A 22,815-nucleotide genomic window follows, 5' to 3' on the forward strand; every position below is an offset into this window, starting at 1 on the left:
CCATCGCTACATATTCTTACCGTTTGTAATAAAACCATACAAGCACAGTCATTTATTTTCTTTTAGGCAAACGACCTGATGCAAGTCATCCTGCAGTTGCACTTTTACCAGACTCAGTCCAAGGGAGGGAAGAAGTGGCCTGGGACAAAAACACCCCTTTTTGGCAAAGAACATGCATTTCAGCTGGACTGCGTGTCCAGTGACACTGCCCAGCGCGGGGGGGCTGAGCAGCTCGCTGCTCCCTTTTCCAGACCAGCACCCAGGTCATAGTCACCACTGTTGTTTTTAAAATAGGTCAGGGATTGTCCCCAGGGTGCTCCACGCCAGCTACCTGCCTCGACCAGTACCATCTTACTGATGTGCAGAGATTTTATGCACCTGACGGCTGCCACCTCTGTCACCTTGCTACTGCCATACCAGTATCTTCGCCAGTTCCTTTGGAAAGAGCTGTAGGTGAAATGCCCCATGAAATAAATGGTATTATTGTAGTGCTGGTATGCCTTTTGTATGTTCTTCTATTCTGGAAAGGCAGTGTGAACACAGCGTTGGGGAATCTGGAATTGTAACTCTGGCTTCGCTGCTTTGTTACCATCTATCCCCTATCAAAATCTCTCAGCTTTGCTACGTCCATCTTCTGTTCTTTAAATTGCAGTAACAGCTACAGATCCCACGTTCCAGAGATGCTCCCAGTGTTTTCAAAGGGTGCTAAACACCACTCACTTCTGCTTACCTCGAGGGTTTCGAATAGTCTGGGGAGGAGGGTCAGGGAGGTTTGAAAAACACATCTTCAAAATCACATTTTACTTTGAAAACACATAACACCACTTCTAATAAATGGTAAGCTTAATTATTTCTGCTAGCCAGGGGAACTGTTTCTGGTTTTGATGTGGTACAAAACATTCCATTTAAGAGGAGACTCTAGTAAGGTTTTCTAGGTTTTCTAGATGCAGAATCACAGCGGACTCCTTATAATCTAAACCTTCAGGCTTTTTTAGGTCAAAATCCGTTAAGCCTGTACTTCAGAGCTTTTTTTTTTTTTTTATGAATGACTTACTTTATTATTAAAGCCATCAACAGTGAAAACCAATAAAACTGTTTATCTGGCTAAGTTAATTCCTCCAGACAACTACTCTGATCATAAAAAAGAAATATGTGATAGGCTTTTAAATGTTTTCTAGAAAGAATAAGTAATGTTTTTTACGTGCATTTGTTATCTGGGTTTTTTATTTTTCCTCTACTGATAGGAATTGGGGCAGAGGATATAAAAAAGGGCAGGTAGCAATAACCAGATGCCTATTTTTAGCTCCAAACTCTTCTGTTTTCACAGGAATCAAAAACCATGCAGATTCATTTTCTTGTGTGTACAACCCTGCAGTAGACCTGCATGTACTTGCCCTCATTTACCTGAGTCATATTTGTAATCCTGGACGGGTAACGGCAGTTTAAACACTGCCGCTGGCAAGAGCAAGACTCAGAAGTCAGGCTGAAAAACAACTTCTGATTCAGCAGCCCTGGGTATTTTTGGTGGACTCCTTTATCTCCTGCAGCAGTGACAGCAGTGACCCAACTTGTGTGTCTCCTTACCCCTCCCTTTGCCTTATAGTTGATCTCAGTTGTGGCTTCTTCAGCTGCTCGGCTGGCACGGCCCCACCTCATGCTGCACACGGGAAGTAATGATACTGGGACGGGTGGAACAGACCTGCCGCTCCCCTGTTATCTCGCCCTGTATCTCTCCTTTGCCCCGTATTTTCTTAAACTAATCTGCACCTCCTCAGGCTGGTGTAAAAAAATTTAATTCAAATGGCATCAACTCCTTGGACTTGACTGAATACACATCAACAGCTTTCCAAGAGAAATCACGACTAAACAAGGCTGTTGAGTTAATTCATTTTTCTCTGCTTTCTCATATTTTCATATTTAAAGACTGCAGAAGAACTGCAGGTTAGTTTAATTCAATGAATTATGGATACAATACAGAGTACCTTACAGAACTGGAAGGTTTAAAGAGATTGACTTCGCGGCGTAGTACTTATGGCATAGATCAATGAGGCTGGAGCTCCCGGTTCAATTATCTGTGCTGACATATAGTTATTAAATTATACATAAAACCGAAGAGGACAAGAGTTACAAGTGAGAAAGGTTTACTGTTGCTTATGCCATAGGAATGTGGGCAAGCTCTTGAGCTTGGGTCATTCATAGACATGGTGTAAGTACACCATAACCAATGGGCTGTTCTCTGCTGGCTGTTAGGGAAGGAGGCAGAACAAGCAGGCTTGTCTTCGACTTGGTCTCCCATAGCAACCTTATAGTCAAACCAGGTCAGTGAATGATAGATAACGTGGGTGACAACTGGCTGGACCACTAGTCTCGCAGTTTGTGATCAGCAGTACAAAGTCCAACTGGTGGTTGGTTACTAGCAGCATCCTTCAGGGACTGATACTGGACTGATACTGTTTAATGTCTTTATTAACAACCTGGATGATGGAATGAAGTAAACTCTCAGCAAGTTTGCAGATGATACCAAACTATGGAGAAATAGTTGATGTGCTGAAGAACTGCTCTTCAACGTGACCTTGACAGGCTGGAGAAACTGGCTGACAGGAATCTCATACCGTTCAACATAGGTAAAGTCCCGCAGCTGGGATGGAATAACTCTCTGCAACAAGGCAGGCTGGGGCTAACTGGAGGGGGACAGCCCTAGCAGAAAAGAACTCGAGGGTCCTGTTGGACAACAAATTGAACATGAGTAGGCAGTGTGTCTTTTTGGCCAAGGAGGCCACCCTCATACTGCACTAATATGTTAGGAAGGATGTAGCCAGCAGATAAAGGTAAGTGATTGTTCCTCTCTAATCCACACTTGTGAGACCACCCTGTTCAGTTTGGGGTTCCCCAGCACAAAAAAGTCCTGGGCATACCAGAGCAAGCCCTGCAGAGGGTCATCACGATGGTCAAAGGGCTGAAGCACTTGACATAGGACGAAAGACTGGCAGAGATGGGTTTGTCTAACCTTAAGAAGTAAAGGTTAAGGCTAGGAGAGCTTATTGCTGGCTTCATGTACTTAACAGGAAAGTGGAGCCAGACTCTTTTTAGAGGTACACAGCTGTGGGATGAAAGGCAACGGAAACAAGTTGCAGCACTGTAAATCCAATTAGATATAAGGGAAAAGAAAACTCACCATGAATGGTCAAATACTGTCACAAGTTGCCCAGAGAAGTTGTGGTATATCAGTCCTTGGAGCTACTTAGAACTAAACTTGACAAAGCCCAGACCAACCCGATTTAGCTGTCCCTGCTCTGAGCAGGGGCTGGACTAGATGAACCCCCAATGTCTCTTCCAACCTAAATTATTCTGTGATTCGGTAAAGTCTTTGGTCTCGATGCCTGGGAGGTTCTTGTTCACTGAAGTTTGGAAGGTTTTAATAAGCTTCAGTGAAGTAGACTGTTATCAAACCAGCAGTCATGGCTTCTGAACACCAGACTACAACCAGGTGTATTCCATGAACTTTGTGATGCTACTGTGATGCTCCTGCACAGATTATTTGTCTGCAAACTAGAGCTATTTTGTTTTGGCCTGGTGTTTTTCTTTGCTGGGATCTGTTCAGGGGCCTGAACTCTGGGTCTCTGAGACAGGAAAGAAAAATGTCCCTTACATAGGTGGTGTGAAGACAGTATGTAACCATATGTACACTGCCTGTTTTCTAGGAGTGAATGTCACCCGAGTCCTACTTAAAACTAGAATCTGAACTGTATTTCAGTAGATTGTAATTTGATTAAAGAACATATCGGATGAAAACTCAAGTCCAAAAGTCAATACATTTTTTGGTAAAATACAACCATGTAGAGTCTCATGCATATATTTAATCCGTATTGAAGAACTCCTTAAAATGTCAAGAGTCCAGTCTGCTGACTGTAACCCTTCCCTCCAGGTTAAGATTCAGATTGCCCGATACCTTTTGTACTTACTTTGTCAGTGCAAAATTAAGAGACATCACTGAGTATATAAGGTAACAGAAAATCAAGTTAATCACAGATTTTCCAGTTTGGAGAAGATGCAGGCTTTAGATACACTGAAAAAGAATCTACCATACCTATGTGTCTTTCTACAAGACACTGAAGGATAAATATCGCATATATTTCTTGGTGTCTCAGATTCTGAAGAGTACATTAATGTCATTAAAAAAAATTGCAAAAAAAATTGCAGCATCTGATTTGACAACAGCCACTGCCATAAAGATCTCCACTTCTGCTAAAAGAAGATAAAAAATAAAGATTGTAAAAGATAAAGATTTCTGTTTAAATCAGCCAATCAATTTGTATCTTTTTCATTATGATAAAGTTGTAGTAATTGTTACTTAAAGGCAGAAAGTCAAATTTTACATTTATACAAATGCTAAACACATGACAACAGGGACTTTGACTCTTTTGAATGAATTGTTAAAAAAGCACTGCAGTTCAACATTTTAAATTCCTGTTGCATGCTATTTGCACCTCTTACATGAAACATTAATCGTGGTTTTATGTAATTTTATTACAGCTTAAACAAAGACGCGAACCCAAATTCAGTACGAATTACATCAGTAGTTAAGTATCTAACAAGAAATGATCATCACTATAAATCTATTTTACATTTTACAATGATTGTTTAAGACAGCTGAGCCTCATATGAGCTGAAAGAGTATGTCAGCATACAGCAGCTGCTGATAATAACCAGCATGTGTTGGCAAGAGCTTTTTGTTTTCTGAAGATAATTAAAACTTGCTATAGTTTTCCAGCTGCTACATAGTCAATAAGGAATACTTTTTAAAAATGGGTGGTGTATTTTTGATTCATTTTAAATGGATAGCTGTATGCAGCTTGTATTTTAAAAGCCACAGTCTCTCTTTACTGGGGCCAGCGTTTTTCGAAGAACTTTCTGCTCTCACAATCCATCAGCAGGCATCACGGAGCTATAGAAAGGCCTGCCAGGATGGGGAGTAAACGGCTCTATAGAGCTACAATGAAAATGCCAGTAGTCTTATATTGGTCCTCAAAAAAAAAAGCCTTAAGATGGGATATTTCCAGGATTTTAGACTACAGTCTTTCTCTAGTTCTCACATACACGGTGGCTGACGAAGACTGTCTTCCTGCTGTACAATAACTGTAGACCACATGCCCAAGGAGAGTCCCACAGCAATGCTGCATTTCACGTAAGCAAAGTCTTATACAGAAGTGGTCTAAAACGCAACTTCCTACAACAATGTAACTTCAAAGGTCTGAGACATTTCTGATTAACACACAATTATTTTGTTAAAGTCAAGTAGGCAAATGATTTCTTGAATAACCTGTGTGCTCTTAGTTATGAAAAAATAACTGGTTTGAATTAAAACCTGTGATGTCAGGGCATGACGAGTCCAAAATACCATTATTGTCAAGGAAGCAGAAAACATTCCCAACTCAGGGCTATGATACAGTAATATGCACTCTTTTTTCCATATCGCATGTTTTGCAGGCTGCTGTTTGTAGAACCAGTCCAGATGAGGATGCCTTGAGCAGCCCTGGCCTGTGGTCCTAATTGGAGGCTATCAAAGAGCTAATGAACGAAGCCTTCTCGAGACCAACTCCCCCTGTGCCAGAAAAGTGCAGACAGGAGTACTGTCAGAATAAAGCAAAGCAGGATGGTGAAATGATAGTTGCATGGGTTAAAACTTTTGATTTCTACACTTTCTGAAATCTTAATTTCTATATAAATCAGTGAAATGACTAAAGAATTGTATTTGTTTCACACCTCTAAGAGCTGACAGGATATTCTGCAGAAAGACGAGGGCGGATTGCTGGGTCTGGTACTGAGCAGCGCTCCCTGTGCTCTGGGTGGAGGAGAAAATTCTGCGTCATTGCTACTTCCAGCAACAGTGAACTGCTTAAATCTGTGTAATTAATGTGCCTAGTGCCCTCAGAAATCTAACTTTTAGACTTATAAAATTACATAAATATACATAGGAATATCTATAAAAATATCTACACAAAGATAGATAGATAGATAGATAGATAGATAGATAGATAGATAGATAGATAGATAGATAGATAAAACCAGGCAAACTCTGGCTTCTCAGCTTCTACGCCATAGTCCAATCAGCCAACATGATCTTACTCTGCTCTCGTATGTGTCCACCTGATGTCTCATGTCCATGAACCTGAGCTCCATCCCCCAGCAAGCTTGACTGGCAGCAGCGACGGGGCCACAGCAGTTCTTCATGGGTGGGTTGTGGGACACGTGCTGGGCTCTAGGCCACCTGCCATGTGTCAGGAGTAGCCCTTGGACTAGTGACTGTGGGAGGTAGCAATGTACAACAGGGCTAACAGGAACATAAGTGACCCCTCCACGCAGCTCTCATTGCTGCTGGCTTTCCGTGAGCACATGAGGTGCAAAGTGGTTTGCCCTCTCAGACTAAAAAAGATAATCCGGATAATGGAAAAGCTACTAAATTTCCCTCAGTTTAGTTCTCACAGTCCTCCAGTTCTCACACCCAGTTTAACAACTCAGCTGTGGATGTCAGAAGCCAGATTACAGCCTTGAAATATGCATCATCTGCTTTGTCAGTCTTAAAAGAGATTTTCAGAACCCGGTATTAGAGAAAATAAGTATTGCTGAAAAAAAAATTAATTTAATTTTTTTTTTTTTGGCATCTGCAATTGTTTCCTCTTAAAACTTCAGAGGCCAGAATTAATGAATTGATCTTAAGATGAGAGGCCACTTGAAATAATAAGACGTATTATTAATGGCAAATAACACTGCCATTATGCACCCGGGAGCTGAAACGCTTATTATGCAGTTCAGCAAAAACCCAAAAGACACAAAGTGTTTGACGTGAGTGGCAGCAGCACCCTCTAAAAATAGCTGCACATAAAAGAGAAGTAAAATGTCACCGGAAATTTCTTCTTTCCTTCTGAAGCTGCTGGTGAATAGATCTTTCTTGGCCCCAACAGACAAAGCCTCGTGCCCCCTGTGCCGGTGCAAGGGCACCCCATCGCCTCCCGATGGCACCCGCGGCCCCTCGATGAGGACATCAGGGCTGGGAGCTGCTGGGGAGGGATGGCCTGAAGTAGGTCAGAGATGAACCGCGGCCACAGCATCCCCTTTGGTAGCACCACTCACGCGATGTCTGAGCGGCCATCGGCAGGATGAAGGCAGCTCTGGCTTTCGGCGTGAAGCGCTGGATGAAGATATAATAACCCCGGCCATGAATCAGCGCCGGTATTATTCAATCCAGGCTACATCGCTCAGGCAGCGGTATGAAACGCAGCTATTGCTGCAATGGCTCAGGTTTTGGCAGAGGTGTCTGGTTTTAATGCAGAATCAGCAGTTTGAATGATTAAAGTGGTTTTGGACAAAGTATTCTGAATAATTTGGAGGGGACTTTTAAACCAGATACAGTCCGATGCTTTCTGAATTTAAAAGAAACGAAACTCCTTTTAATTCTGCGTAAGACCTAGGCAGATCGCCACGCTTTTAATGAAGGGAAGCTGACAGAATGGCAGTTTTAAAAAGTCCTCAGAAATATACATAAATATAGCTGTAAAAATAAAAAGAAAAAAATTAAAAGCCAAGGACTTACTGCCTCACTGTCTGTACCAAGCATTAACTTTTGGATTTTACATTATCCCCCTCAGATAAATGTTTGAAGGAAGAGAAAGTCATTATCTTTGAAGTTACAAAATGATTAGATATTCAGCTGCCGCCATCAGATGCAATTAAAGACACAAAACTTAGATTCATCTCACAGAACACTTGAGTTTGCCAAATATATTACGAAAAAGCCACATTGTGCGCCTCTGAGAGTCTTGTCCTGTCCAGACTCCCACTCCCATACCACTTGGAGACTAGGAAAAACTAATGGTTCTGCCTTTTCCTGAAGCCAAAATGATGCAAAAGGACTGTGCCTTTCACACGAGTCCTAAGCTCGTGTGATCCCAGTGTTGACAGAGACACTTCTTCCTTCTCAAATCTGAAGTCATCTTAGATCTTTGGTCCTTTTTCAAATCTCAGGTCATTTGGAAGGATGCTTGATGATGCTGTAGTTACTGGGACAAGCAATATGATCTAATTATCTGCAGTAGTCTTTGTGCATTGCGATTTTACACAAATTTGCGACATTGATTTCAAAAGAAGAACGGGGTTGTAGTTAACTAATGTGAACTGTCTGCTGCATAATATGAAATAATGAAGACTTTTAAACAGAATTTAATTCTGCATTTATGCAGGAATGGAACAGCAGTTCACAATAAGATACATTTACTTTTGCATATTTTCTTCAGAAACTTCAAAGCACTAAAAATTGTATTGCAGCAAGAAATTTTTACTTTTCTTGGGGTAAATTCTACAGAAACATTAATGTTTAGATTTTTAGATCTGTGGAGCACGGTTTCTCCTTGTTTTACATCTTCCATGGCAGTAGGAAGAGTGGTTACAATTACACTGCTCAATGAAAGACTGCCTGATTCCTGATTTTTTGATCAAGTGGCATTGCTTGGCTCATGTTCGCATTACCTAGGACTAGTCCTGTCTCCCATAAACTGGCTCTGGGTTGAGGTAGCTGGAGAAGGCCAAAACAGAGCCAGGGAGCCATCTGCTCAGCGACAGTCCAACTCACCTCCCATCCCTCTTATTCATCAGTTCAGACAAGCCCACTCCAACTTAGACGGACATTTTACTGCTGTAAGCCTAGTAACAACACAGGATCATGACATGTTCACACCTAACATCTTCAAGCAGGAGCTTGTCGATAACATGGATAATCCACATTGAAGTATTGGCCCAAAGGATGTGTGTAGTAAAGGAGAGGGAAGAGTTGTTAGAGATCTAGAGAAAAACACCAGGGTTCCGGATGTGCTGGGGGGTTTGCAGAGGTGGCAGCTCCCTTGTAGAGAGGTGTTGGAAGAGTAAAAGCTGTGCTGTCATCCTCACTTCTGGACACATTCGGCGGTAGAAGCTGTACTGCAGCCTACAAGGAAATGCCTTTCCTTAATGAGAGGGCGTCATATTTTCCTGCAAATGGTTTCAAGAAGGAAGCTGAGAAATCTCCCAGAAAGATGGCAGGTTTTGGGGGTGGGTGATGCTGACGGGTATGTGTTTGTGACTAAAGAGGATAAGAGCTAGAATTAAATGCAGAGATTCCACTTTGAACTTACTGCTTTGTTCCATGCTCCTAAACCACTCTAGTGATGGAGAATTAGAAATAAACATTGCACAATCAATAAAGTAAACAAACCGTGAAAGACACTAGTGACACATTAAGAGGGAACAAAGATACCCTTTAGGCCGTAGAACTAAATGAGAGGAGACAATAAATATATAGACAGATTTTGCTTCCAAATCCTGAAAACTTTCCTCACACAAACAGACCTTCCTCCAACCACAATCCTATTAAAAGAGAGCACGACTATTGCCAAAGGCCTGTAATATCTAGCTCATTAAAACAATACCAGTTGACATTATTAGGATTTATTATTTTGCTCCTTTAGCACAGAGGAAGATTCATCAGAGTAAGTTGCAGGGCTGAGTCCTTCTTTGGCAAAGGACTTTGAGTGGAAAGCAAAACGTCTGGTATGTTCCAGCACAGCAGCTTCCATGCTTGGCGGATAGTATTTACTTAAGATGTACTGCACAGCCCATATTTTAAACTAAGTTATTTCTCCCAGTTCGCCTAACTTATCACAAGGACAGAAACTTTTGCTCATCTGCGGGTGTATGTTAGTCAAAATCCCATGTAGTCTGAAGTGTAACGGAGTGAATTTCTTCTCCCAGTAGAACTAACCTCCTCAGACCTATAACAGATGAGAGATGAAAAGCCACAACGTGTTTTCAGACTGAGTCACGCACATTCTTTTCAGCTAAACCATAACGCTCCCCAGTTCTCTGAATCATGCTGTCTGCTCTTAAATAGCTTCTAAATAGCCCAGCCCAAGGTGCTCAAGCCCTCCTCTCCCCCACTATATTATGGTGTGCAATTAGTGTTGTCGTGATTTGCTCTAGTAAGCTCAGCTGACCTGTTGAACTGAACCTGAAGGGGAACTCAACAGGTTTTTAAGGAAAAGCGCGCACACGAGAATTTTACGAGGCATGAAGATGAGGGTTTACTGACTTGCCCACATTCAAATACCTATAAAATAAGTATAAATAAGAAATTACACAACTAGCATATACTGGATCAAGCATTTTACCCTCAAAAGCAGCTATTGCAAGGTGTAACAAACTCAACTACGGACAACTGTTTAATAACCTAATGACCTAACTACAAGGGACCTGTTTTCTCAGTCCCTTCCATTAGAGGCTTAGGCACTAATCTAAATATGTGTGATGCCCTAGAAGAAACAGCTCATATAATTGTTTTAAGTACAACTAAAAGTCTGAGAATAGTGTATGATACAAGTGAGATAAAAAGAATGACTATGGCTAAGATGCTATCAATGACATCACAGTGCTCGAATTTGAACCAAAATGGAGAAAAAAAAGAAGTCCTTGAGGATGTATTGCCTACAGAGGAAAACAATATCTGGCTGGAACCTAAAACTGCAGATTTTTTTAATTAACTCTTATGGTGCTCAGGGCAGAAATATTGCACTTTATTTTCAGGGACTTATGTATAAATACAGACATAAGAGTCTCTCGGTAACAAAAGTGCTATCTGCAGATTCTTTTAATTAATTTATTTTTGTGAGTAATTTCTATTTTACTTCTGTTATGTAGCATTTTATATACCCCAGTGACTTATCACTACTTCTTCTAAATTTCAACTAAACAAAATATAATTATTAGCACACTAATGATTCCTTTATTGCGCATACATCCTGTATTTATTGGATCAAATGTCTTTTAACATTACTGGCTCTAATTATACAATAAGGTTAATGTGAAAATTAAAAATCTCCTCAGTGATCAATGCAGAAGATACATAGCACAACTACAGCTGTTCATTTCACCACAAACAATTTCAAAATGAAAATGTCTCAAGTTAAGATTTCACCTTGGCTGAAATCCTGCTTTCAGTGAAAAGGAGAGCAAAAGTCCCCTAACTGAAAAGAACAGCCAAGATTTCCCTCTTGGTGTCCAACCTGCATGTGTCAGCAGAAGTGTCACCAGCACTCAGCGGCTGTGAAGTTGTAAGGCCAGAAGGAACCACTATCATCACCAAGTCTGATCTGCAGTACCACACAGGCCATTTCTTGATACATACCACACAGATATTTCTTGATAATTTCAGCTTTTAAACCTCTTTGCCAGGTAGTGGCTCCAGTGAAGGTTTCTCCCTTTCAAATGTCACATTGTCTATGAAGTACAACTTTGTTAAACTTTAATTAGCTGGACTGCAATCTTTCACACTACTTTTTCTTAATTTTTTTTTTTTTTTATAAACACACCTCAGGGAATTCTGAGTATATAAATACCCCTCAGGATGTTCACATTTTTTGTGTGAAAGTTTCACACAAATACTTCAACCATTTGAGAGTCCAAGTTTAGAAAAAAATTATTTTTAAAGAAATTCTACAATTTAAATGAAGAACTCTAGTTTCTCCAAGTGTAGGGCACAGAACTTGAGGAAAGACAGTGTATAAAGAAGGAAAGATTGTGGTGAAGAAGCTTCATGTGATGTAGGGTCTCAGTTTCTAATGGGCCTTCAGATGCTGTAAGAAACAGTTTTCACAGACTTAGTCAAGACTTGATACAGTTTAATGGATCCAAAGATCCCTCTGGTGTGAGCAGGCGCCTGCCCCACACGTGTCTGACACTGGAGAGGGTGACGGACCACGTCCCATCTGACCTCTGCAAGGCAGCTCTACAGCTGAAGATCTTCCTCCCGGTGCTCTGGGCCACCCCAGCCTCAGACCTGTCCTCTCCTGCGTACCTGGGCTGGTGCATGGACACAGGGCCACTGCAAGTGGAGGCACTGGAGGTTGAACAAGAACTACAAACTGCTGCTGCCAGGAGTTATCCCATAAACTCAAGAGGCAGTAGGTCACTGGCACTGGTCAGAGATGACCTAAGTGGGGGTGTTTGCATCATTACCACCAAGGCTGAATCTTGTTGGTTAATCTTTTACTATCCTGGGTTTGGATAATGAGGTTTAAAGATGTGTAGGTAAAGTGGCCAGCATCCAGAATGTGGGAAACGCTATGGTTCATGTTGCCTGAACAACCATATTTTGTTCTCTTTCCATGTCTGAACAAAACCACAGTCTTTAATTACATATGCGTATCCCGTTTCCCATCTCCAGTGATGGACAAGTACTGTGTACCTGTGTGTACATCCAGAATGTGATCCAGGCTTTTTTAATGCAGACTATGACTGCAACATTTTCACTTACGCGACTTCCAAGTTCTCCTTTTGAGTATGGAAGTATATCACAGCTGTCTATTGCTGATATTTGGTTTGTTTTACTTTAATGGTTGAAATTTAATGTCACGTAAAAACGCATAATTTTTGCCAAGTCACTCGCATCCCTCCGTTAACACTTTCCACAAACTGTACTCATGCTTAGAAAAGAGAAGACTTAAACACGTTGAACTAGTTCCAAAGGGAAGATTGTAGACAGAAAACAGCATTTGTTTGTACCTCTAACGCTCGCTCAAACCAGACAAGCACAGGTGACACAGAGGTAATGGTACTCAAAAAAGATCAAAACTGAACTTGCAACATATAGGAGTATAAAACATCTGCTGAGTGTTGAACAGAGAGTTTGCCTTGAAAAGTTATAGTATGCTTTGACATCGCTCCATCGAACGATTCTCTTCAACTGCTCTTGCCTGTGGCCATGAACTGAGACAAATCACAGAGCATTACTCACCCTGGGCAGGAATTTACTCACTGAGAATAGGAATTTGTCTTATTTCCATTTATTTCTTCATATAATTTTCTTATTGAAAGTGCAGTCTAAGAATCAAATTCTACTACAGATGAATGGGGACATTTCTTTACAGGCGATGACTAGCTGTGCAGAGGCAGATGTGGCTTCGTTCACCTTGACTTACACTCTACCTGTACTGCACAGTCAATGATTTCAATCTAACATTTTCAGAGTATGGCCTTAATTCTTCATTTCTTTTTACCTACAGCTACTTTTTATATTTTCCGTTCTCCCCAGAATTTAGCCGTGTACTCCGAAAGAAATAACAACTTTGTGACTCATGTAATATAAATTCTTGAAAGTCACCACCTTATTTATTTTAAGAGAACATGAGTAATCATTTATGAATTCTCACACAGTTACTGCATACAGAGTTTGAATAAATACCTCAGACCAAGCATGCTACACCCTGTTCCTTTATGCTGAGGCATGTGTCCCCTTCAGCATGGAAACTAACGGGCTTATGGGGGAAAGGGAATCATCAAAAGACCACATTTTGAAAATACCTATTTAATATCAGACAGATAATTACTACTCACATTCACAGGCCACCACATAATTCTGCCTCAAGGAGTCGGTGGTGTACATAAACCAAATATTTAGGACTTTCAAAGTATGATCTGATTAAAGTAACAGCTTAGTTCCTTTCATTTCCCTTGTGGTGGTTTTCTTTTTAGAAATGATTAAATAGCATAATTCCTCTAATGACTCATTTAGTTTATTTTTAACTAACACCAAAGGAAAATACAAAGGAACGATTCTTCAGCAAATGTGTTTGTAAAGAAGGAAAAAAAGTTGTATTGCACAATATGATAGAGTATTTAGCATCGTTTGGAATAGCACATGCAGCTAATGACCAAAAAGATAGAAGTACATGCAGCACTTTTTATTATGCTGTATTAGTGAACCAGGTTCCTATCCTGGAATGGAAGCTTTGAGTGCTCCATACATTGTAAACTGTATACACTGTGATTTTGTAAATCATTCCTTTCACTAAGGAAAAATATCCCTGATGTAAAAACTTCAGTGCTTCCTACTGTGGGTGCCCCCAGTTGGAAAACCAGCAACTGAAAAATACCTGCACAAGAAGTAGAGAGCAGGTATTCAAACAAACCCCAAGGCAGCTCAGCACTTAAACATGTGGCAGATCTGTTTTCAGCAAAGCAATTAACCAGGCAGGATTCACCTTTCCAGCAATATTAAAATGCAGGCTGGATGTTTTTCTAAACATACACTATAATTCAAACAATGATTAGATGGGGGAGGAGCTTACACAAGAATTGGGTAGCAGCATTCAAATGCATTGTCTTAATGGCCTTAAAATGTATGATTCAAGGACATACAAATTCAAGGAGTCTCAATGATGATTTACATGCTTTACGCAATTCGGTGACTGAAAGCAAGTTTTGGGTTTCATCTTGCATCTCCTGATTTACTTTCCAATACATTCGTAATAAGCTGCTCTGTGGGACTCCATTAGTAGTGAATCCCACTTGCCAATGGGCTAAAACTCACTCACCTCTAAAGGGACAGGCTGATTCCTCCATCCATATTACAGTACTCTTCCAGCACCCTCTGGGACTGGGACTGGGACTGGCTGCAGTACCCTCACACCGCTTACACTCTGAACAAGGCAGGCATAGAGGGAGACGCGCTCAGCCAGAGAACCCCCCTACAAGTCTTGTCAGTCACTCTGATGGGTTTAGGGTTTAATCCATTAAGTGTAAATTGGAGGTTTCAGATTGAGTTATGCTAGCTAGACTCAGCTTTTTTGGTATTACTAACACAGCTATTGGTAATAAATTATTCAGTAGCTGGGGCACTGCAGAAAAGATGTGTACCTTGCATATCATTTTCCGCTAGATGTGTATATTCCTACATATGGAGTCATACACAGATATCAGCATCTATTTGCACACCTAATTTCATTATTGCTAATGAACTGACACAACCAACAGCGGACTCTGTCCCTAGTTTTCCACCAATAAAAGAAGTGAAGGAATCAGCAATCTATTCTTAGTGATACAAAATACGCAAGTATTTCATATACTGAATTGTAACATATATCACATCATCAAGGCGCAATACAAACATCATTTCCCACAGCGCAGTGTGGGACAGCTTGGAAAGCGGTGGCAGGGCAGCAGAGATGACCCACCACGGACTGACCCCCCATGCAATGAGCTGCAGGCAGAAAAGCTACCGCTTAGAAACTCCTCCCTGTCCCACCACACAGCCTCTCAAAAGCCTCGGCACTGCTGTGTGGCTTTGGCAGCCCTGGCTGTGCCAGACAGCTGATGGGTTACAGGTTGCAAGAGGGAACGTTAAACAGCACCCTGAGAGAGAGAGGAGTTGTGTTGATCCATCCCATCCAAAGCTGCTGCTTGAAAATTCAGCTGGTACTAGCACTGCACCCAAAACATTTTCAAATAAACCTGGAGACAAATCAATTACCCTTTCTTTCCATTCAATCCAGGCTGTACACTGGGTACACAGAATGACATAATATCCTTCCTGAAATTAGAGCTGCAGTGAGCACCAGCATCCTTCAAACACAACCAGTTCCCAAGACCGCCTTGCAAACAACTGCGCTTTCCTAATTGCCAGAGAAACGATCTTTTTCATCTTTTTTTTAAAGCTGGCCAAAGAATTATGTATTGTTTTCTTTATAAATGCAATAAAAGTTTCATCGCTATATCCCTGTACTTCTGCCAGAGTTTGACAGCCACGGATATAAAGAATCTTACTGGAAAGCAGCACACAGAAACAGCCACTCCACTTAACTGCCCCTGGTCAGAAGCTCACACCAACTTCTGTGATACTTGCCAGATACGACAGTAAACAACGTTAACTCTATGCCTTCCCCCAGTTAGAAGAATCAAACATCTTTTTGCAAGCTGTCAAGAAAGTGTCTGTTATCTTCAGTATTTATTTTTTTTTCATGACAAATACATGACATACTCTTTTCCTGCATTTTTCTGCACTTTGGAAACTGGTATTCTTGGAAACAGGATGCTATACAAAACTATGATCAATACAAAACTATGTATTGATTTGCTTTTTAATCTGGAAAAATCCATCCAGTTGCCTTTTATTTTTTTACCTTTGCATTAGCGATTCTGAAGATGATTTTAAATTGCACGCACAGGCCAAAGGATTTGTTCTGAGGCCAATCTGCATTTAGCTTTAGTGCAGTGGATATATATTCAGAAAAAGAAAATCAATACATCTGTAATGACTGCCTAGATAACTGCATAAGCAGCTGCACAAAGCCAAGTCAGCAATTATTTTTAAGGACATGTGACAAGTTTTCTAATCCTCTGACAGTTACACACGCTTGTTTCCAAAGCATGTTATCCCAGCTGCCTTCTTCCAGCCGCTCTGGAATTAAAACAGCCACTCTGTTTTTAACTGGATAATCATCTGTTCTCTCTGTGCTTTACCACTTGCAGGTTTTACCTGTGGCAATCGGAGCAGATGCACTGCTGCCAGTAACTGCTCTGCCAGTCGGAAAAGACGAACTTCAGCACCTAAGCTACTGCACGGTTTATGATTAAAAGGTAATTTAGTTAAATAGCTACTCATGCACTAGCGTTTGTCTCTTGCTTCTCTCTGTATGTGTGCATGTGTAGAAACAGAAAGGTATGAATGACTGTTTCAAGCTCTGAGTCTAGCCAGATTAGTTAAAAATAGAGACAGGAAAAGAGCCTGAAATAGGAGGCACTGGAACCTGTTCTCCTACTAAAGAGGGGACCTGCGGACACTGTGACAACGCCAGGCTAAGGAGAGCTTCTGCCAGTAACTCACCTTGCTGAATTTTCGTCAGCAGCTGGTGACGGGCGAGAATCCTGCTCATCCTGTAGGGAGGGCGCCGGGCGGTTTGATCGAATCGCAAGTACATCTCTTGGCCCTCAGGTGACACCGAGTTTAGGTAGTAACAGCCAGTGCCAGAAGTCCTGGGCACCTGCTTAAACATCTCTGCTCCTTTAAAATCACTCCGTCCGTCTCCGCTGTGGCTACTCCAGATTATAATCAGGGTAATGAAAGGAGGGAGGAAACAAGCCCTAGGGAGCTGAAAAGAGCAAGCGCTTTAAAAGAAAAAGGAGTGCCAAAAGCTACAACTCAGGATTCCTGCTTCTCCCACATGATCCGCACGGGCCAATCGCTCCGAGTCCAGCTCGTGGAAGTGGAGCCTGCTGGAGCGGGACAGCCAGCCTGCCCCAGCCCCGGCTGGATGGATGGCGCTTACCCAGCACCGAGGGGCTGGTTCCAAAAGCAAAGAGGAAAAAGTTGAAGACAGTCGGGAATGCCTGTTTTGGAGTACACAAGGCGGCTGAAAACCTTTTCCTCCTCCGCTCCACACCGCCCAGCTGTCGACTCATCTCTGCAGAAGATGCCCTCGCTAATTTTCTACAAATCATACCCCTGTTTGCCAAGAAAAAGTCCGTTTACGGAAGGGCTGTCTGAATCCTCAAAACCACACGGTACAACAAGCACTGGAACAAATGAAGCCCTTGGGATAAAAAAAAAAAAAAAAATCAACAGCACCTAGCAGCAGGCACTCAGCAGTAAACAAGACCCAAGAGTCCCTAATATTAGTGTTACCAAGAACTGGTCACAACTTGTGAGAAGGGAAGGAGATGGAGAGGCTCTATTCTTCAGGTTCCTTCCCATAACATCTTCTGGGCTTTTTTAATGGACAGAGGGGCATCTGTTTTCATTCAGTCTTACACAGCAACCATTGAATTTGCAAAACATGCCATTTCTTTAGTTAATCAAATGGAAGCAGAATTTTTATCAACAAGCATGCAGCAAATCTGAGTAAAAATATACTGAAAATGCCCTCCTAGTATGCCTGCCAAATAATTTTCCATTACATTTTATAATACCAATTTTTGTTTAATACACCCTAAGCGTGAGTTGATTTCTAAAGGAGCAAAGCTCTTGCCAGGGAGTTTTGTGATCAAGACAGTTTCTGATACAAGCTGTCCCATGGGAAGCAATTTCACAGCCCTGGAGATCAATTTCACAGTATCACACAACTGGAAATGACGACGACTCACAAGGCTCTCCCACCCAACCCAGCTGAACAGGCTCCTGCCAAAATCCATGTGCAAGCAGGGGAGGAAAGTCACAGAATCATAGAATCTTCATGATTGGAAAGGACCTTTGAGATCCTGCACAGCTCAGGAACTATGCTGCCACCTCCCAAATGCTTGTCCCTTCCCACAAGGCCAGGGTCAAGCTGGGGGATGGGGCACCAACTGCTGCTGGAGTGGATGCAAGCCCAAGGTAGAAGGGGCTCAACCCCCATCCCAACTTATGGAGGATCTTGACTTCATCAGACTCCATTTGGCGGTGACATTATTGTCTCTGTCCTGTTCTCCAGCCTTGAGGCCAACAATACATCACAACGCGCCTTCATACAATGGAGTTCTCCTCCAGCCTGAATGATGCTGCCCACCAGGGCAGGGCCGTGGGGTGGCATTGTCTGGGACTTGCCCACTCGCACAGGACAGGGTCAGGCTAGCTTGCAAGGGCAAAGGTAGCCACCTAAACACGAGGGGCAAAAAGGACAGCTGTCTCATTCACAATTACCCATTAAAATTTCACTCTTTGCAAACCCCTTAGGGCAGGGTTTTACTGAGATGCAATCTGTTCTCGTTACACCTTGTGAATTTTTTTCCTCATTGACGTGGGAGTTCTGCAGTGCCGTAAAACACAGAAATATAATTCTGGGTACTAGAAATTTAAAATGAATGCTCTAGACTGAAAGCCTCCATTGCCTGTTTTTACCATCCACAGCACCCGCAAGTCCTGTACTTGATTTTTGCTTTTTGCTCCAGGCGTGGCTGTACAGGCTTCTCTGAGACTCCCAGTAGGGACTTCAAACTCAAGACAAAAGAGGTGGCACCACTACCATTTATATTCCCAAACAGGCTGGTCGCTGGCAGCCAGGGAATGGGAATGACCATCTCCTCTCTCCCTTGCTGTGCAAAGTGGAGAGGCAGGAGAGCCGTGCAGGTGCAAGTGGAAAGAGCCTGAGCAGCAGGGAAGGGATGGTTTCTGTTCCCACCCCAGGTTGCCAAGTCAGCCTGTCAGCCACTCGGCTGCTGTCTTTTGAAGAATAAATATCCCAGAGACTCCCAAGTGTCAAGGATGTGCACAGTATTTATCCAAAGAGACATTACCACCATGCAGGGAAATTCTTATTTGATTAATCTACAGTCCTTTGATCTAATTCTACTTATAAAGTGCTATTGCTAGTGGAAAAAGCAATTATTAACATTTCACAGCACTCTGTTTAAATTTTCATAGGGATTTCTTTTTCTGTTGGAAAATGCATTGACTTTTTCAGCTAATGGGATTCTGCATTGTTCCTTGCTATATTCCCACAGACTAGGAAGCAGTTTAACAGAAACGTAATGCTTCAAAAGCCAGCCCAAAGAAACAAAAACCAAGGAAGGAGCCTCGGTAAGGTACTGACTGGGGAACAAGTCCATTAAGGGTTCAACGAACCTAGTTATATGCTTGTAATAGAAAGCAAAGCACCAGCCCCAGTGCTCCTGTGGCTGCCTATCCTTCCCACATCCCCGACAGAGGGTGAGCAATGGGGCAGAGCTGCCCTCCCAGCTTCCCCAGCAGCACATCTCAGCGGTCACAAAAGGCAGAATGAGGAGCCTCCCTTTGCAGTTTTTCCTGTCTTTCTTGCAAAAAGTAATTTTCCCTTCCTCCTGGACACGAGGGTCCAAACACGACTCCAGAGCCAGAGGGCTGCTCCAGGCTCGGCGTTGCCTTGTGCTGTCTCTGCTGAGGCTGAATTCTTTGGCTCCGCTCCAGCACTTACATAGTAGTCAAATAGAACAAGAAACAACAAGAGTTAGCTGGTCTTGCGGCGCTCGTTTGAAAGTGCTTGAAGTTGTGCACGGTGGAGGAAAGAATCCTCATTACATACTTTTAAAACTACTGTCTCTTCATTTGGTGACTGCCTTGACACTCGCTGTTTATTTTCAAAAATGTGTCATTCAGACCAGGAAACCCCTTTGTCCGTCAATCCTTCGGACAAAAAGTACTACAGAAGCCTAAGCGGTTATATAAGGGAGCTAATTAATATTTCAGTCTCAGTCTACAGACTGTTTCTGGAATAGTTAATAGAGCAACGTCGAACTTCATGCTAATGCATCTCATAAAAGCACTTAAAGATGAAAGCTTCTCTGTGCATTTTACAAAGGCTGCGGGGAAGCTCCAGCACACACCTGAAATCGCTGCCCGACACAACAGCAGCACAGCCCATGAGATGAAAACCCAACCCCACACACCCATGTCGCAACTGTTCTGTGCAGGAATGGAGTTCCCTTCATCAAACCACAGCTGGAATTACTGATTTTAAGCCTGAATCAGGAAAGTCTGTACTTATATCTATAGTATAATACCTATGTGTCACAGCTAGACATCTAACATGACAAACAGTGATTTGATGGATATTGAAATTTTCTGAAAGATCGGGAAGTTTCACTTGAAGTTTTATTAATAAAGCACAGCACTGCTGACACCTGCGTAGTGTTTATTAGTATAATTGACAAAGTCAACTCAAGGATACGTACTCTTCTCTGGATATATTCATAGGCAGAACTGCAACACTTGATTTTCTGTTCATTGATTTTTATGTCTCTCTTCTACCTTTCCTACCTGTAACTGCATTTGGTATGAGAGGGAAAGAGTAAACTATTTGCAGAAAAAGCCTGCCCCAGGGCTACCCATATCTGAACTATCACAGGCAGTACTTGAGATCGGCTTCCATTTCACTGAGAGCGGGGTGCCTTCATCAGCTAGAGAGAACAGTGCGGTGTACTCTAGAAACACTAAAATACATCTGATAACGAACTATCCACTTAAGATCAGCTTTTCTGAGCAGTGTGAGTTTCTACACACCACCTTGGCCTTAGAAGATTACTCATGTAGGCATGAGGCAATGCTATAGGCAGTGGGGTAGCTGAGGGTAAATTGAGATGAACAGCACTTTCCCACCTGTATTCACATATAACAGAACCCTTTACTCATGTCTTGTAACGCACCCCTCCTAATTAACTGTGAGATAGGTCCATGGTGCCGTACTTGGATTGAACCTGCAGTTCTCACACAGTAATCAGCCACTTGATCTTCCTGCCATGACCCATTTCCCTTTCATTGTTAGTCGCACTTATCTTGTTGTATCGCATCTAAAATTAAATGTCAACTTGATGGCTTCTCTTCATTTGAAAGCACGGGTGCTATGAGAACAACACAGCTTCCTAATCACTGGAGGAGCACAGTTGTTATTAACATTAGCGACATGTAGTTAGAAGAAGCCGGAAACTCTTGTTTTCAAGTTACAGAAGAAAAAAAAATCAGGCATCTGCTTTTAACTTGTTGATCTCTGGATTCCCTTCTATAATCCTGCAGGTAGAAGATTAGTTTCATTTCCTGGATTGTGGCCAGAAGTCCAATATCCTATGTAGCAATATATCCTATATTGGATATTGGAGTCCTAGCCACATATCCGATCCCTATCCTATCCACACATCTTATATGTCTTACCTGTACCTGCCTTTACAGATGCCTGCACAGCAGCTCAAGTGTTAACAGCAGGCAATTGCTCCTTCCTCAAATTTAAGAAGAGAAAAAAGTCATATGTGGGGAGCCCAAAGCTGTATTTATGATGATGGTTTCACTTACTTCACGTCTTTTGAATCCTGTCTCTGGGACCGGGACTCTTAAAAGCAAAAGTTCATTGCCCGCTGTTTAGGAAACATGTTTTGTGTTTGAACGCAGACGTTTGTTTCAGAGCTGAGCTGGGACTACTACAGGCTGCAAACTCATTTATACAGGGTATGAAACAGCAGGGCCTCCAGAGCAGCCAGAAACGCTTCCCCCTAGCTCAGCAGCACTTCGACTGTCTTCCTGAGGCTGTGCCGGGGTGTTGAGGGTCTGGGGCTTGTCTGGGGCTGCCAGGAATCGGACTGGGTCAAAAGGAAAATAGTTTCTGTGAGATTTCGACATAGCCGGGAAACGGGATGGAAGTGGCTAATAGCTGCACAACCATAGAATAGTTTGCATTAGAAGGGACCTTTAAAGGTCATCTAGTCCAACCCCCCTGCAATGAGCAGGGACATCTTCAACTAGATCAGGTTGCTCACAGCCCCGTCCAACCTGGCCTTGAATGTTTCCAGGGTTAGGGCATCCACAACCTCTCTGGGCAACCTGTGCTAGTGTTTCACCATCCTCACTGTAAAAACATTTCTTCCTTATATGTAGTCTAAATCTAGACTCTTTTTGTTTAAAACCATTACCTCTTGTCCTATTGCAACAGGTCCTGCTAAAGAGGAGGCCCTGTAGGGCCCTATAAGCCCCCTTTAAGTACTTAAAAGCCTCAGTAACGTCTCCCTGGAGCCTTCTCTTCTCCAGGCTGAACAACCCCAACTCTCTCAGCCTATCCTCCTAAGAGAGGTGTTCCATCCCTCTGACCATTTTTGTGACCCTCGTCTGGACCCGCTCCAACAGGTTAATGTCCTTCTTGTGCTGAGGACCCCAGAGCTGGATGCAGTACTCCAGGTGGAGTCTCACCAGAGTGGAGTAGAGGGGCAGAATCACCTCCTTCGACCAGCTGGCCACACTTCTTTTGCTGCAGCCCAGGATACAGTTCACTTTCTGGGCTGTGAGTGCACTTTGTCAGCTCATGTCCAGCTTTTCATCCACCAGTACCCCCAAGTCCTTCTCGGGAGGGCTGCTCTCAATCCCTTCATCCCCAAATGAGTACTGCAAAGCAAGGCTTCCTCTTATGCATGAAAGACAGGCTTATAGACACCTTTGATGAACTTCAAACCAGGAGAAAAGGCTTCTGAATAGTTCATTATACCCTTTTCCTCTGTTATAGCATCCCCACTGCAGCATCAGAAGAT

At 42.4% G+C, this 22,815-nt stretch overlaps 1 protein-coding gene across 10 annotated transcripts in view; it reads right to left on the bottom strand.

The window, feature by feature from the left end:
* STARD13 (StAR related lipid transfer domain containing 13) overlaps positions 1–22,815 on the bottom strand; it is a 310,108-nt gene that overhangs the window by 104,364 nt on the left and 182,929 nt on the right. Inside the window, exon 1 of one of the 10 annotated variants that reach the window (XM_054188953.1) lies at positions 16,685–18,103. The exons of the other annotated variants lie outside the window; for them this stretch is intronic. Within the exon in view, the coding sequence (XP_054044928.1) occupies positions 16,685–16,853 (169 nt within the window). The 5' untranslated portion in view covers positions 16,854–18,103. Of the gene's footprint in view, positions 1–16,684; positions 18,104–22,815 lie in introns of those variants that run through there. 10 annotated transcript variants of the gene reach the window in all.

This window comes from Rissa tridactyla, chromosome 1 (genome assembly GCF_028500815.1).
Source record: "Rissa tridactyla isolate bRisTri1 chromosome 1, bRisTri1.patW.cur.20221130, whole genome shotgun sequence".
Lineage (NCBI taxonomy): Eukaryota > Metazoa > Chordata > Aves > Charadriiformes > Laridae > Rissa > Rissa tridactyla.